Source organism: Ascaphus truei, chromosome 8, assembly GCF_040206685.1.
Source record: "Ascaphus truei isolate aAscTru1 chromosome 8, aAscTru1.hap1, whole genome shotgun sequence".
NCBI lineage: Eukaryota > Metazoa > Chordata > Amphibia > Anura > Ascaphidae > Ascaphus > Ascaphus truei.
This window is the reverse complement of record NC_134490.1, coordinates 63,821,700-63,836,904: the sequence shown is the minus strand read 5'-3', so window position 1 is coordinate 63,836,904 and position 15,205 is coordinate 63,821,700. Positions and strand designations below refer to the sequence as shown.

The following is a 15,205-nucleotide window of genomic DNA, read 5'->3' as shown; positions in this document are numbered from 1 at the left end:
AAATATTTTGTGTAATAAAATAATATTGTCAAATAATAAATGTCCAGCAAATGCATTTCTCAAAGTTGGACTGTCTACCACCACCAGTTACTGAGCGCTACTCTGATCACTCCTAAACCTCCAAATGTTGTGTGTGTGTATATATATATATATCATAAAAAATTAATAGATGATACCGTTCTGTGGCTAACGAAATGTTTTTATTTGTGCGAGCTTTTGAGATACACTGATCTCTTCTTCCGGCGGTGGTACTGTACATTGAATAACGCAGGCAAGGTTAAACTTACAAACAGTGCATATACTGTAGTAATGTTATCAGTCACAGATAACATTCCTACAGTATATGCACTGTTTGTAAGTTATCCTTCCCTGCTTTATTCAATGTACCATCGCCGGAAGAAGAGATCAGTGTATCTCAAAAGCTCGCACAAATAAAAGCATTTCGTTAGCACCAGAACGGTATTGTCTATTCATTTTTGATTATTAAAGCTCGGCTAACACAGTACTGATACCTCTACATATTCACACACATACATACACACATATATATACAACTTATATATACAATAAAGTGTGATCAAATATACAGTAAATACAATAAAGTGCAAATGCCTAATGTATCTATGTTCTTATAAACAACTACAGGCATACCCCGGTTTAAGGACACTCACTTTAAGTACACTCGCGAGTAAGTACATATCGCCCAATAGGCAAACGGCAGCTCACGCATGCACCTGTCAGCACGTCCTGAACAGCAATACCGGCTCCCTACCTGCACCGAAGCTGTGCTCAAATGGGGAGACTATAGAGCCTGTTATAAATGCGTTATTTATATCAGTTATACACGTATATGACAATTGCAGTACAGTACATGCATCGATAAGTGAAAAAAAGATAGCGCTTCACTTTAAGTACATTTTCGCTTTACATACATGCTCCGGTCCCATTGCGTACATTAATGCGGGGTATGCCTGTACTGTATTTAAGGTCCATAAACAGCTGCTCAATAAAGTCAACTAATTTTTCTCCTAAAATCAGAAATGTCAATGTCCCAGAAAATGACTTGTCGGGCGCAAATTGACCGTTAGGATTATAAGTGGATATCTTCCATCTGTCCTGGACTGCTGCACTGTACAACTTAAGGAACAATACATTGTTAATGGCTCTGAAGCTATTCTGTGTTTGCTTCTCGGTTGGTTGTGTAGATGTTTCTCAAAAGACAGCATTTTTTTTTTATAGGAATGAGCTCATTAACATCCAAATTTTACTTCCTAAAACTACTAATTTTCTGAATTTACTGTATCTAATGAAATCTGAACAAAGTGTTGTGTTACACAGTACGGCATATGGGAAATGATTATAATTCCCATGAGAACGCATACGGGCAATGATGTAAATTACGAAAGTGTCTTTGTGAAGGTCAAACAAGAGCAACGAAAGATTAAGTCAGGAGTGGCCAACTCCAGTCCTAAGGGGCCACCAACCCGTCAGATTTTAAGGATATCCCTTCTTCAGCACAGGTGGCTCAATCAAAAGTATGTCCCGTTCAATGTTGGTGCTTAAAAGGACTGTCCCATATAGTGGGTCAAAACTTGAAGCAACTGACTAATGTAATTGACATCCATATAAAGATGAGATTACTCTTATGGCTAAACTTATCATTCTTTTGGCGATGTGAAAAAACGATATCTGGTAATCAAGGTAAAAAGAAGCCTAAACAAGATTGTACACATTGGATTTTTTTTTTTTTAAAGATGCTAGTAAATTAAATTTAACCCACTAAGTATAACATTACACTACCATTAATTCACTGATCCTAGGCAAGATTGTGGCCCCAATTTACTAAGCGGTGCTATTCCATAAGATAACTTCTGAAATTGGAAGACACCCTACAGCATATTCAAGTGAATGGATTGTAAGGTGTTATTCGATCCTGGAAGGTGTCTTATGGCCTAGCACTGTTTAGCTAACATGGCCCCCTTATGTTTGAAAACCTGGATACTAACCCAGAAATCTGATACCTCGAAATGAGGGATCAGTCATTAATAGACTCTCTGCAGGTTTTATTCCTACGTCTTCAACTGTTCAAGTAAGAATGTGATAAATGAAACAAATTAATAAAGCTAATGCATATTTTGGTTTTTTTGGTGATCTAGTGATATGGAACGTCAAACAATATTAATACAGCCCATCAGAAGTTGTAAGTTATAGTTGGTATATTTGATTACTGGGATATCAATAACTCAAGGCTGAAACTGAATAAGTATGCAGACGCACGAAGCCAAAACATCTATCTTCCACATTTGACATGTTTGCCATTCTAGGAATTTTTTCAAAATCTAATTTGCTGATTGCAATTGGTTAACGTCTCAAGCTGTTCATAACACACAATTAACTGTAACCATGGCAACATTGTTTCTAATTAATGACAGAGGATAAATCAAGAGACAATAGAACCATAACAGGGAAATTACTTAAAATCTATTATGCTGATCACTGGTGCCAAATTGTTGAAGGATGAATTTGCATTATATTATATTACCTTCTGATCAATTCTACTATGATATTGCGCACGCCATTAAACTCTGAAATATAACTTTTTAGCCAGTATGGGATATCTCGTGAATGATTACAATACTCAGATTTCTTTGGAAACTCATACACACGAGAATGGAGATGAAGGAAACAATATTAGCAATAGAAGTAACGAGGCTGCGTTTTCCAAGAATGTGCTTAACCGAACCACAGAAAGGCAATAATCCTATAGGGAAGATGGGAATTAATACATTTGTTGGGAATAAAGTCATGAGATAAATGTGACTAATCACTTATCAGAAGAGGGCCACAAACACGAGATAGTTGTATAAATGGTGCACAGTGCACCAAAGGAAAAGGGTTTTATTAATTGGGAACTCAAGCTTTGTTACAATTCAAAATACTTCAACATGAAGTCATTGATCAAGTGAAATTAAACAAATCGATCGAGCTACTGGTTAATTAATTAGCATCGATGAAAACCAGAAATACATTATTCTGGAAAGTGACAATGGTGTGTGACTGGACTTCTCAGCATATAATAATATTAACAATAATATTTTGTTCTTGTATAGTGCTGCTAATTTTGTGTAGTGCTTTACAGAGACATTTTGTAGACACAGTCCCTGCCCCGTGGAGCTTACAATCTATGTTTTTGGTGACTGAGGCACAGGGAGATAAAGTGATTAACCCAAGATCACAAGGAGCCGACACCGGGAATTGAACCAGGTTCCACTCAGTACAAGAATCAGTGTCGTTACTCACTGAGCCACTCCTTCCCTGATCCAAAGATCATTTTAATATACTGTATTCATGTGCTGCATGATGAGAAGAAATATATTGTATTGCTCTAATTGTAATATTATATAAAGCAAATTCAACAAGTAACTACATCTCCAAAAGCCTCTGCTACCACATTGTAGACTGTCACCTATCCAACAGTTTATTTTCCCTGTATCAAAAGTACTGGCTTAGGAACTGGTAAATAAGCAACAAATATTAGATTAGAATGCAGTCAATTCTGCATCATTATCTGTCCGAAAATCCCTTATTTTAGCATTAAAAACGTGACTAGCAGATACAAACATCCCTGACTAACAAGCAGCATCAACCCACATCGTCTTACATTTGCTGCGGAATAATAAATGTACAATGTATTTATACCCATGTATCGCATTATATGAAGAATTACCTGAAAATGAAATATTATTGTCAGAACTTGAAAAACACAATTTTTTCGTAATTCTGACAGGGTTGTTTAGAAGTTAACCAGAAACCATTCATTTATCCTATGAAAATTCCTGTGCCAAACAAAATGATTATTTGCTTTTACAGAATATTTCCTCTCTGAAGGGAAGTAAATCCATTGTCTATCTTTCTTTAATTGCTGTTCAACAAAAAAAATCCAAGAACGATTGAGATTTTTTTTATATAGCAGTTATTACTTATTTCCTTGTCTGCCTTCTGAAAACGAGTAACTCACTCACATATACATGGTACATATAATGCAATCACTTCACATTTGCTTCTTTTTTTTTTGTTGATCTGCTCTTTTCCTCCCTCTCTCTCTTCAATGTCTCTGCAATGGCAGGAGATTACAGCAGGATCAGTTCAGTCATATTGCCGCAGTTCAGTTGATTGAAAGAGAGTTGAAGTGACAAGGCCCTCACTCGGTCTCGTTTTGATGGTGAAAAGGTTGATCTGCCCTGGGATTGAGGAAGCACAGAACTAATATTCTCCAGCTTCTGTCTGGAATTACCTCAAGGAATCACGTGCTACATTGCACTTGCATAGAGCTCGGGGTTTCATCGCTGGCTTTTTCCCAGGCAAACATTTTTTTTCCCCTATTACAGCAGGTTTGGAAAAGGACCAGAATGGCGTCAAATGAGCTTCTGGGGGATAGGTGCCTCCATAGGATTAATGGACTGTTTGGCCCATATAATGGCTGCATGTAAAACCATGACTTACTGCCCTTATGTTCTGAGACTTTCAGAAATGTGACATTAAAAAGAGTTTATTTTTAACTTGTCATGCTGTTTTTAAAAGTAGAAAACCCATTGCATTTCTAGAAGTCCGCAATTATGGTTGTATTTGAGGCTGGGTGCATGTGAACTTTAATTAAAGCAAACTGTCCTCAGTATCACCTTGCAATTAATCACCTCCTGTTCTGCAGCATGTCCCCTGGTCTTCTGAGCAAGCATCTAATCCCAGCACTCTCCTTCACAAATTCTCATTCTGTTTATTTGCCCAAGCTATTTCTAAATTATTTAACACATATGATGCTACAGCTACAGGGTTTAGAAAAGTATTGCACCCCTCAATTACTGCATTGGTTACTCTGCTGTGTTGAATGATGAACAGTGCACAATACCAAACATTGGGCATATTACAAAGCATAGTACCTTTGAGCTGCAGAGACACATACAGTACTTATAGATGCAACCTTTCAAGGAAAAGGGGCCGTTTTTTACTTTAACCAAAATATTTAGAGCCACCACACATGCATGTATATAAATAAACCCCACAAACACATACAGAACATATACTGTGTGTGTGTGTGCGCACGCGCGCACGCACGCACGCACACACACTGCTCTCAATCTCCTCCCCCTGTCTGCCCCCATCTCTCACTCAACTCTCTTCCCCTTCCCCCCCCCCCCCCCTCACCTCACAGACACACACAGAGTATTTACACACAGAGCCGCATGTGGCTCGTGAGCCATGGGTTGCAGACACCTGGTTCAGGGACAAATACTGCAAGTTCTCAGTGCAGTATAAGAAGCTTTGAATAGTCAGAATTGAGAATTATTATTTATTTGCTATGGACTGCAGTATATGTAAAACAGTAAGTAAGACTTAAAACATTCTATCTTTTCATTGGATTGGCTATAGAAACATTTAATTAGTCCAATAAAAAGGGGTAGCAGCTCCCTCTTAAGTTTTCACTTACTGTTTCACATATGACTAAGAGGGTCAGCTTCTGCACAATGTAATACATTCTGCAGCATTGTCATTTCCAGGGAGAATAAGTCCTGAACACGAACTGCTGCCTGAAGCAGCAAAGCCTTATAGTCCAGATCAATCATAGTGGCTCTGGAAAGATTTAAATGCATCATTTATAGTCAGCTCAACCTTCATCAAAATGCATTGTAGAAACTATTACATTGGTGTTACTTAAGGGAATGATATTTTTTGAGTCAGTCTGCCAAAGAAAATAAGGAAATAAATACATCGGTTATACAATCTAATCTATTAGAAATATACAGTTGTACTTTACACATGTTTTACAACCACAAATATTACACACCATCTCTGTGGTACATCTATTCTTGTGTCGTTTACTTTACCTCAATTAATGGCGGTGAAACCTTTTTTACACCGGATAAACAGCGACCTGCAGACAAAACACCTGAAACGGTTTTAACTACGGAGCAATTATTTAATCAGGGAGCAGTTTGAATATGAGAGACAATCTTCCCAATACCTGTGTACTTATTTACTCCAGCTTCTGCTGCTACATTGGCCAGTGCGATGACGCCTCTAGACAAATCACTGGCTGCTTCGTCCATTTCAATCAAGGCATGGGGACCCACATTTCCATTGGCATAGTTTGCAATGTAGATGGCGTATCTTCCAGAGCCCTGCAAAAGAAAGAGAGATTCTAACTAAGCAATTATTGGAGGTAAGGAAAAAGCAGAGGTATTAAACAAATTCGTTGCCTCTGGTATTTACCAGGGAGGAATCAATTGCAAAAATCGTGCCACAGGAGGAAGCCACAACCTCGATATCAAGGAACAATGGGTAACTGAAGAAGTTCATAGAGGGCTTGATAAAAGTAAATAAAGTACCTGGCCCTGATGGCATGCACCCAAGGGTTCTTAAGGAGTTAAGATCAGTAATAGCCAAACCATTACATTTAATATTCAAGAACTCAATTTCCACAGGCTCAGTACCACAAGACTGACGTAAAGCAGACGTGGTACCTACATTTAAAAAGGGAGAATTACAGACCTGTAAGCCTAACATCAATAGTGGGGAAGCTACTTGAAGGTTTAGTATGTGGTAATATTCAGGAATACCTAATGGATAACAATATAGTTAATCGTCAGCATAGATTTATGAAGGATGGGTTGTGCCAAACTACCGTTATTAGTTTCTTTGAGGCGGTAAGTAGGAATTAGGGTAATACAGTTGATGTAGTCTACTTAGCTTTTGCAAAAGCTTTTGATACAGTGCCAGGAAATAGGTTTGTGTACAAAATATAGGGAATTGGACTCAATAAAAATATTTGCGCCTGGATTGAAAAGGGTTTGAAGGATAGGCAACAGAGTTGCCATAACTGGAACCTTTGAGTACCTAAAAAAGATCGGTAATGGGACCCCTGCTTTTTAACTTGTTTATTCATGACCATGAGGGTGGCATAAAGAGCAAAGTCTCAAACCACAAAATGGTGTAAGGCAGGGGTGCACAAACTGGGGGTGCAAGATTTTCCTGGGGGTGCGTGGCAGTTGCAGAGGCCTCGCGCTCTTCCCCAAGGCATTTAATTTAAGGCCTCTGCAACTCTCAACTTACCGGGATTCAGAAGTGTGGTGACGCGTCACCATGACAACGCGGAGTCATAGGATGCAGTGGGACCATGTGACGTGATGTCACATGACCTTGCGGCGTCATTTGATGGCAGAAAACAAGGTAAGGGGGGCGCAGTTTGCGCTCCCCTGGTGTAAGGTAGTAAAATTAGAGCAGGATGTAATTTCTCCCCAGAAGGACTTGGATATAATGGAGATAAATGGGGATAAATGAGGTGAATCATTGATGGAGAAGGATTAGGAGTACTTGTAGACAGCAGGCTTAGCAATAGTGTCCACTGTCATACAGTGGCAGCACGGGCAAATAAGATCTTATTTTACATTAAACGGGGAATGAATGGAAGGGAAGTAACCATAATTATACTCCTCTATAAAGCATTAGTAAGACCACACCTTGAATATGGGGTACAGTTTTGGGCACTACTTCATAAAAAAAAGACATTAAGGAACTAGAAAAAGTGCAGAGAAGAATCACCAAATTAATAAATGAACATAGAAAAACTGGCGCACAGCCAAGCGTGGTCATCCCTTGTGACATGCTCCCATTGGCTCCTGGGTCCCTGGAGGTGAGGCTTCCTTTCCCAGGATTCATAAATTGAGTGGTAGAGAGGGAGGTGGAGTTTGGGTCTGGCGTCTGCCTGGGGGAGTCTCCCCTGCTGATGACGCGGAGGACAGGGAGAAGCGCGTCTCCGCGCTCACCGGAGGATTGACTTCCAGGGGTAAGTGCCGGACACCTCAGTGTTGCCTCCGACATGACATCATGCGCAGAGGAGAATGGGGATTGGAGGTTTTTCTGCCGGGGTACCTCGGAGGGAGTGGGGGGCCGCCCCAACGGGTGAGTGACGTCATCACGCTTTGTGGGCGTGTCCACGTCATCAACTTGGCGTGAAAACGGAGAGAAAGTAGCTGTATATAAGGAAGTGATGTTTGGTACAGTACATGCTCCTTGATAAAGTGTATTGTAAAAGGAAACGCGTAGGAGGGTGTTCACCTCCATTTTTAAGATGGTTCAATAAAGAAGATTTTTTATACATTGATTTGGGACCCACTCTTGGCTGTGCGCCAGTTTTTCTATGTTTGTTCTTGAAGATTCATCTCACTCCACTTGGCTGCACGCCTATCAGGATTTTGAACAGGGGCATCTGTGAGTATTATTCATCATTTTCTTTCAATCCTTATTGTGAGTCCAGGATCCATCCCAATGAGGATTAGATTGGGTTTTTCAGCACTTATCTTACCCTTCAGGGATTATTGGTCTGTCTGGGGACTTTACTACAAGCATCATTCTACATAACCCCCTGTCCTCTCCTGTTCATTTGCATATTGCATATACCATTATATGGAAAGGATCCAGCGTTGAAGCGCCTTTATCACTTTAACTTCTAAATTAATAAATGAGATGGAAAATCTGACTTATGAGGAGAGGCTACTAGCAAATTTTATTTATTTATCAAATGTTTTACCAGGAAGAAATACATTAACACATTTTGATTTGTTTACATTATAAAAAAGGCATCTAAGAGGCATATGATAACTATATACAAATATATTTGAGGATAATACAAGGTGCTTTCAATAGAACTACAGTTCTATTACTACTAGTACTCCTCACTAGAACATTTAGAAACTTTAACCCACAACAATTTCTGGCTAACCTTACCAAGTGCCCTTGGCACAGAATCGATTTAATTCCCGACCCTGATTCTGCGCTTGACTATTTCCAACACTGCCCACAATTTTCAATTTGGCCCAGTATCTGAAGAGGAGATTACACAAGCGCTCCTGAAATTACAACAAAGCAGCCAATGTGGACCTGACTTACTACAATCTAGGTTCCTAAGACTTGGTGCCCCAGCCATTGCCAAACCAATTGCTTCCATAGTCAACTCTATCCTGTCTGCAGGCCATCTCTAAGACCTGGAAAACTGCTAGAGTTATCCCAATCTTCAAAAGTGGGGACAAAAACACTGTCTCAAACTACAGGCCAATCTCCCTTCTCCCAATCCTATCCAAAGTCATGGAAAAATGTGTCCACTCCCAACTAAGCGATTACTATACCAAGACAAATTTCCCTAGCCAATTCCAATCTGGCTTTCGCCCCAAACACTCTACCGTATCTACCCTGCTAAAAGTTTGCAATGAAATCCAGTGTGGAATGGAACGTGGTCAACTCACTGGTGCAATATTCCTAGATTTTGCAAAGGCTTTTGATACTGTTGATCATGCTATCCTGCTTAACAAACTCCAGAGCCCTGGAATAGGGAAGCATGCTTTAAACTGGTTTCAGTCCTACCTATCAGGTAGATCCCAACATGTGTCCATCTCAGGCTCTAACTCTAGCCCCCTGGATATCACCTGTGGCGTCCCGCAAGGCTCTGTTCTGGGGCCCCTACTCTTCTCAGTGTTCATCAATGATCTTCCCACAGCTTTTAAGGAAGCTTCAATACACATGTATGCAGATGACACAATCTTATATGCACACAGCCATAGCCTCTCCGACCTTGAACACGTACTTCAGTCTGACGATTTGAGACTCGAAAACTGGATTTCCCAAAACAAACTGTTTTAAAACACTGACAAGACTGTAACAATGGTATTTGGGATCAAGACTAAATTTTTAAAGCTTCCAGCGACAGAGCTCCAGATTAGAACCAACACTAACACCACCCTAACTCCTGTTACTAGTTTTAAATACCTGGGCATGTGGTTGGACTCTCACTTAACATTCGGAATGCACATTGATACCCTGACAACCAAGACCTATGCCAAACTAGGGGTACTTTACAGGAACAAATCCTCCCTAAGTCTCCTGGTCAGAAAGCGTATCACACAGCAGATGTTAATGCCAATTATTGACTATGGAGACATAGTATATGGCTCGGCACCTCAAACCCACCTTAGCAAACTTGACACCCTCTACAATTCAATTTGTCATTTTGTTCTCCAATGCAACTATAACACACATCACTGCGAAATGCTCAAAGAACTAGATTGGTCATCACTCGAGTCTAGGCGCAAAGTTCACCTTTCCTGTCTTGCCTTCAAATTCTTTATGGGCAAGCTACCCAGCTACCTGAACAAGCTCCTCACCCCTACCACATGCAGCACCTATCATCTGAGATCAGATTCCTTAAAGACTGTTCATGGTCCCAAGGCTCAACAAAGTATCCGGCCGCTCCTCTTACCGTGCACCCCCAAACTGGAACAACCTACCAGAGACTCTCACATCCACCACCAGTTTAAGTTCTTTCAAATCTAAGGCTGTCACACATTTTAATCTGGTCTGTAACTGTTTCATACGCCCATAATATTTATTATCTTTAACTGTGCATGCAATGTCTTTTATATAATGTATACCCTGTTCATTTATGTAACTATTTGTAACCATGTATTATTTGTCTTAACTCTGTGCCCAGGACATACTTGAAAACGAGAGGTAACTCTCAATGTATTACTTCCTGGTAAAATATTTTATAAATAAATAAATAAGTATTCATCCCAAGGCCAGCCTAAACTACACTGGGTCATCCCTTAAGGTTGGAGGAAAAGAGATTTCACCAGCAACAAAGGAAAGGGTTCTTTACAGTAAGGGCAGTTAAAATGTGCAATTTATTACCCATGGAGACTGCGATGGCAAATACAATAGATATCTTTAAAATAACGGTTGGACATCTTTTTAAAAAGGAAAGGTATACAGGGATATACAAAATAAGTAAACAAGGGAAAGATGTTGATCCAGGGAGAAATTGGATTGCCATTATTTGAAGTCAGGAAGTAATTTAATTTTCGCCTTATGAGATATCATTGGATAATGTGTCACTGGGGATTTTTGTTTGCGTTCCTGTGGATCAAAATACTGTAAATACGGATATAGGATAAGTATCTGTTGTCTAAATTTAGCATAGGTTGAACTTAATGGACGTGTTTTTTTCAACCTTATCTACTATGTAACTAAAATGAGAAAGGAAAAATATATTATAAAAACATTACCTACTGTTAGTGTACAGAGAATATCTCAGTCAGTTTACCAGCCATATATACACATGGATCAATCCCTAAAGAACTGCTCAACCAATTTCCCAGAGGGAATGAGCCACCCCTTTGCATTCTCCTGCACTCTCGTGTATGCAGTTGCAAGGCTCTTTGAAAAAAATGATATGTACCGTATGGCATTGGCAGCTCCTCCCATTCCAAAAAATGTAAATAAAGACTTTATTTTGTCTTTTTGCAGGGCAGACGAGCAATGGGGAGGGGAGATATTTCCACTGCTACTGCTTTTCCCTTTCAATTGCCTTGTCTAATTAGCGAGTATGATATTTAAGAAACCCAGGCTGTGCTGAAAAGTTTATAGGGCTCCATATTTAAATGGATTAGAAGCAAATGGTGACACTGTGAGTGCTCATTTGCATGTCATTACCAAGAATCCCTGGCTGCAGTGAAAGCATTGTATGCTAAGAGATAATGGGGAAAGCAGGGTTTTGGACCTGTCTGAGATGCAAATGTGCTCACAAGTGATATTTTTAATTAAAGAAATGAACTAAAAAATACATGCTTACTTTTTTTATACACATACTGTACTACCTTATTTTACCCTTTATTAAAATAATGAATACAGATTTCACATATTCATAGAATTGAATCACTAACGGCTCCCGCTTCTCATATAGCAGCAGTTATATAACGTGAAAACTCTTCTTCACACAGAAAACTAATGAAACACATTTGTTTATATTATGCCAAAGTATTCTCAATTATTTATATCACTATCCTATTTGGAGTGCAGTCTAAGCTGATTTTAATATAACTATCCAGTTTTGGTTATAACAGTGTTTAGGTCAGCATCATTTCATTGCAATGTCATATTTCACCCTTTAGCTGGTTGTTCCTCAAATTGGAGCTATACACAGGTTAACAAACAAACTAAATTCTTATTTTATAAAGCCATTATTCTAAGACATATTGAGAATGATGTATCCCGGGGTCGTAGTTTGTTTCTTTCTGTCACTACCTTACAGTACCAAGATACCAGGACACTACCAAAACTTTTTGGTATTATTTTATAATTAACTGCCGCTGTAAACCACGATTTGTTTTAGTCCTGTTGATGCTTTGTATGCATTGCTGGCTCTTATAGCAGCAAAATGGTTAAGGTAACGTTTTAGGGAACGTTACATTTGTTTGCATTTAACAACTCAATGTTACATTATTACTTTCTTTATCCAAATACAAAATATGTACATAAAGAAATTACTTTTTACTGAATCTGAGAAACATTATATTGATGACATTTTTTAATTGTGCATGTTTATCTTCTACAGTATAAGCTCAATTATAGAAATGCATAACAAATGGTAACACTTTATAATTAAATATTAATATGGACAGGGAGAAAAGACAACATGGTTTATTCAATAAATAAACTCTTTGGACTGGTTAATACTTTTAATCTGTTGATTTACAAATAATTAATTCCATTTAGCGGTTAGGGCAAATATTGTGACATTACCTAACAGGAACAGATGTTATGTTCCCGAGTTTAACTCATATCTGCGAAGATAATTATATGCAAAAATACTTTCCATCTCATTAGAGTATCCTTAACGTTACGTTATTTTAGGATAATGCTATGTTATCTTCAAATAAAGTGATGTTATTTAGGTTTTGGTGTTACTCTCAGAGGACACTGGAATAGGGCTTTAAGTGGAGAAACAGTTATATAACAAAGGTGTATGGGAAAGTAACACTCATCAGCTGAAGTAAGCCATAACATGTGCTTTAGGTAAGCAGAGCTTTCTCTCTCTCTGTCACATGTTTGCTACCATAGAGTTGTTTACTACAAAGGAAGTGTGACTCATCAGTTTAAGTATGCATTTTTTGCTACAGCACTGCTTTGAGCAAGCCTAACAAAATATGCTATAAATAAGAGCCAAGGCTGAGATAGTGCTATTAGCTTCTCCATGGACCGTACAGGTGCCAGGCCAAGAATTCCCCTAGCTCTCTCAGGATCAGACTAGACTGATTGGGGCTGAACTGGTTGTTTGGAGCGTTTGTATGCTGTTTATCTGTGCAAGCTGTAACTGAGAACATAACCAAAGCCAAGTAAAACCCCTTTTTAATTACATCTTTAAGTCTGTTTACTGACTCAGAGTGTACAATTTATTGGCTGAATCAAGAATCTTTGCATTACAACAGAGAAATAACTCTGTTATTTGAGTTATACCTAAACCTAGTTATTTCCATTCAGACACTGAAATAGGGCTTACATTAACTAATTCAGGATCTGAAGGAGTAATGACAGGTTTAGGCAAAAAAAACAGTCTTGTCCAAGTGATAAAAATGTGCGTTAAAATTTGATACAGTCAGTTATCAGAGTTTGTTGACCAATATCTAAATGAGTAAATAGCATTATGTACTAATTTTAATGCATGGCTCAGATATATCGAACACGTTACAAAATGTGGAATTCTATGCAATAACATGTTGATGACTTGCTAAAAATAATGCAATTTTTTTTGATAATTCCAATTCTTTTAATTATAAAGCCAATACACACAAAAGTATTAATGAGAGTAACTCATCAAGATGAATAATGGCCAACAGATGGGAGGGTCGGTGAATGGGATGAGCTAAAGAAAAAAAAAAACAGGAAAGAGACCATCGTATCAAAAGCAATCATAACATACTAAGATAATTGTCAGCAAAGTGGTTATGCAACCAGTTTTTGTCTTTATAGAAAATAATGGGCATTGATTAAACACAAAACCTTTTTCAAAAGCCTACTCGAGGGCAATAGTTTTACAACTAAGAAAGGTCTTGAGGACTTAGGAGAACAACTTACGATTACAGTACATATCCGTTATGCAAAACTGCACCACAACAAGGCACGCTCGTTTCATTTAGTGCCCCGTCAGCTTGTGCTGTAAGGCAGTAAAAATAAATTGAAATGCTCTAAGCGCGACTTATAAAATGCTTCTTTCGATTGTTTACGCGCACCCGTTTTCTCTCTGTGGCTCAGATGAAAGCAAGGCAATAAGAAAGCCTTCCAACCATAGGCAAATCTATATGTGCAAGGCTTGTAATTCTAACTGAATGAGGGACGCCGTTATCCACAGCCATCTTGTCTTAGCTAAAGCGTAATGAACATGTAAAGGCGTAATGTTCTGGGGTCTCTAGCTACATTTTTATGGCTATAGAATTATTTCTGCGAATGTGTTTATTGGTTTAATGTCCTCAGTGGCTGCTGATGTTCGTTTACATTAGTGTTTTGGAAATCTGCATGTTTTTTTGATCAGGCTGGATACACATGTATGTTATGTTTATTTGTATTAGAAAATGAAGGAAAAAGGCCACATAAAAGTATTCTGAGGTTACATGGTAGATTCTAAAAATGGATATGAAAAAAGCTTTTTTTTTTTTATTTTAGGAAATGTTTTTGCGTTCCGAGGTAACTTAAAAGCCTTGCCACTTAAAAGCCTAGTTCCACTTAGGAAGATATATTGGAGTTGCAATATAGTAAAAAGCACTCAGTCCTGTAATGCTCCAAGGACTTAAGAGCCGGCTTCATAGTGTGCTATTTATGCTTTCATTGCTAGTACATATTGTGAGTGCATGTTACTTATTTTAACCTTTTCTATTAAACTACTTGATATACTTCACCATTCATTGGAGGCACTTTTCTGTGCTTTCTTCCAGGCTCTTTGAGGTAATGCTCTTTGCTATTTTTAACATTTATTTCATAGCAGTGATGTGTTCAATAATACTTCAGTTTTAGGTTTGGCATCAAAATGGCAAATATAAGGCATACCGATTCCAAAAGAGGCTTGAAGGGGTTTATAAGGAATGCTTTTCTGCAACTAAAAGTACGGTAACAATGGGGGCGAGACAAAAAATAAAATATCAAGACTTTCATCTTCAGGCCAAGGGGCCAACACACAAATATAATAGTCGGTCTTAATAAAAGATTTTGGCCAATATTTAGTAAGCAGTGCTAGTCCATACGGCACATTAGAGCCTATTGACGTGAATAGGCTGTGAGGTGTGTTTAGAGCGGGAAGGTGTTGGTGGTAGAAGACTGCTTATTACAT

At 38.5% G+C, this 15,205-nt stretch overlaps 1 protein-coding gene across 3 annotated transcripts in view; it reads right to left on the bottom strand.

Moving 5' to 3' along the window:
* The window catches only part of CRTAC1 (cartilage acidic protein 1), a 317,696-nt gene that overhangs the window by 72,536 nt on the left and 229,955 nt on the right, over positions 1–15,205 (bottom strand). For all 3 annotated transcript variants that reach the window (XM_075612348.1, XM_075612347.1, XM_075612349.1), the window contains exon 5: positions 6,020–6,176. In XM_075612348.1, coding sequence (XP_075468463.1) covers positions 6,020–6,176 — 157 coding nt within the window. The remainder of the gene's footprint in view (positions 1–6,019; positions 6,177–15,205) is intronic.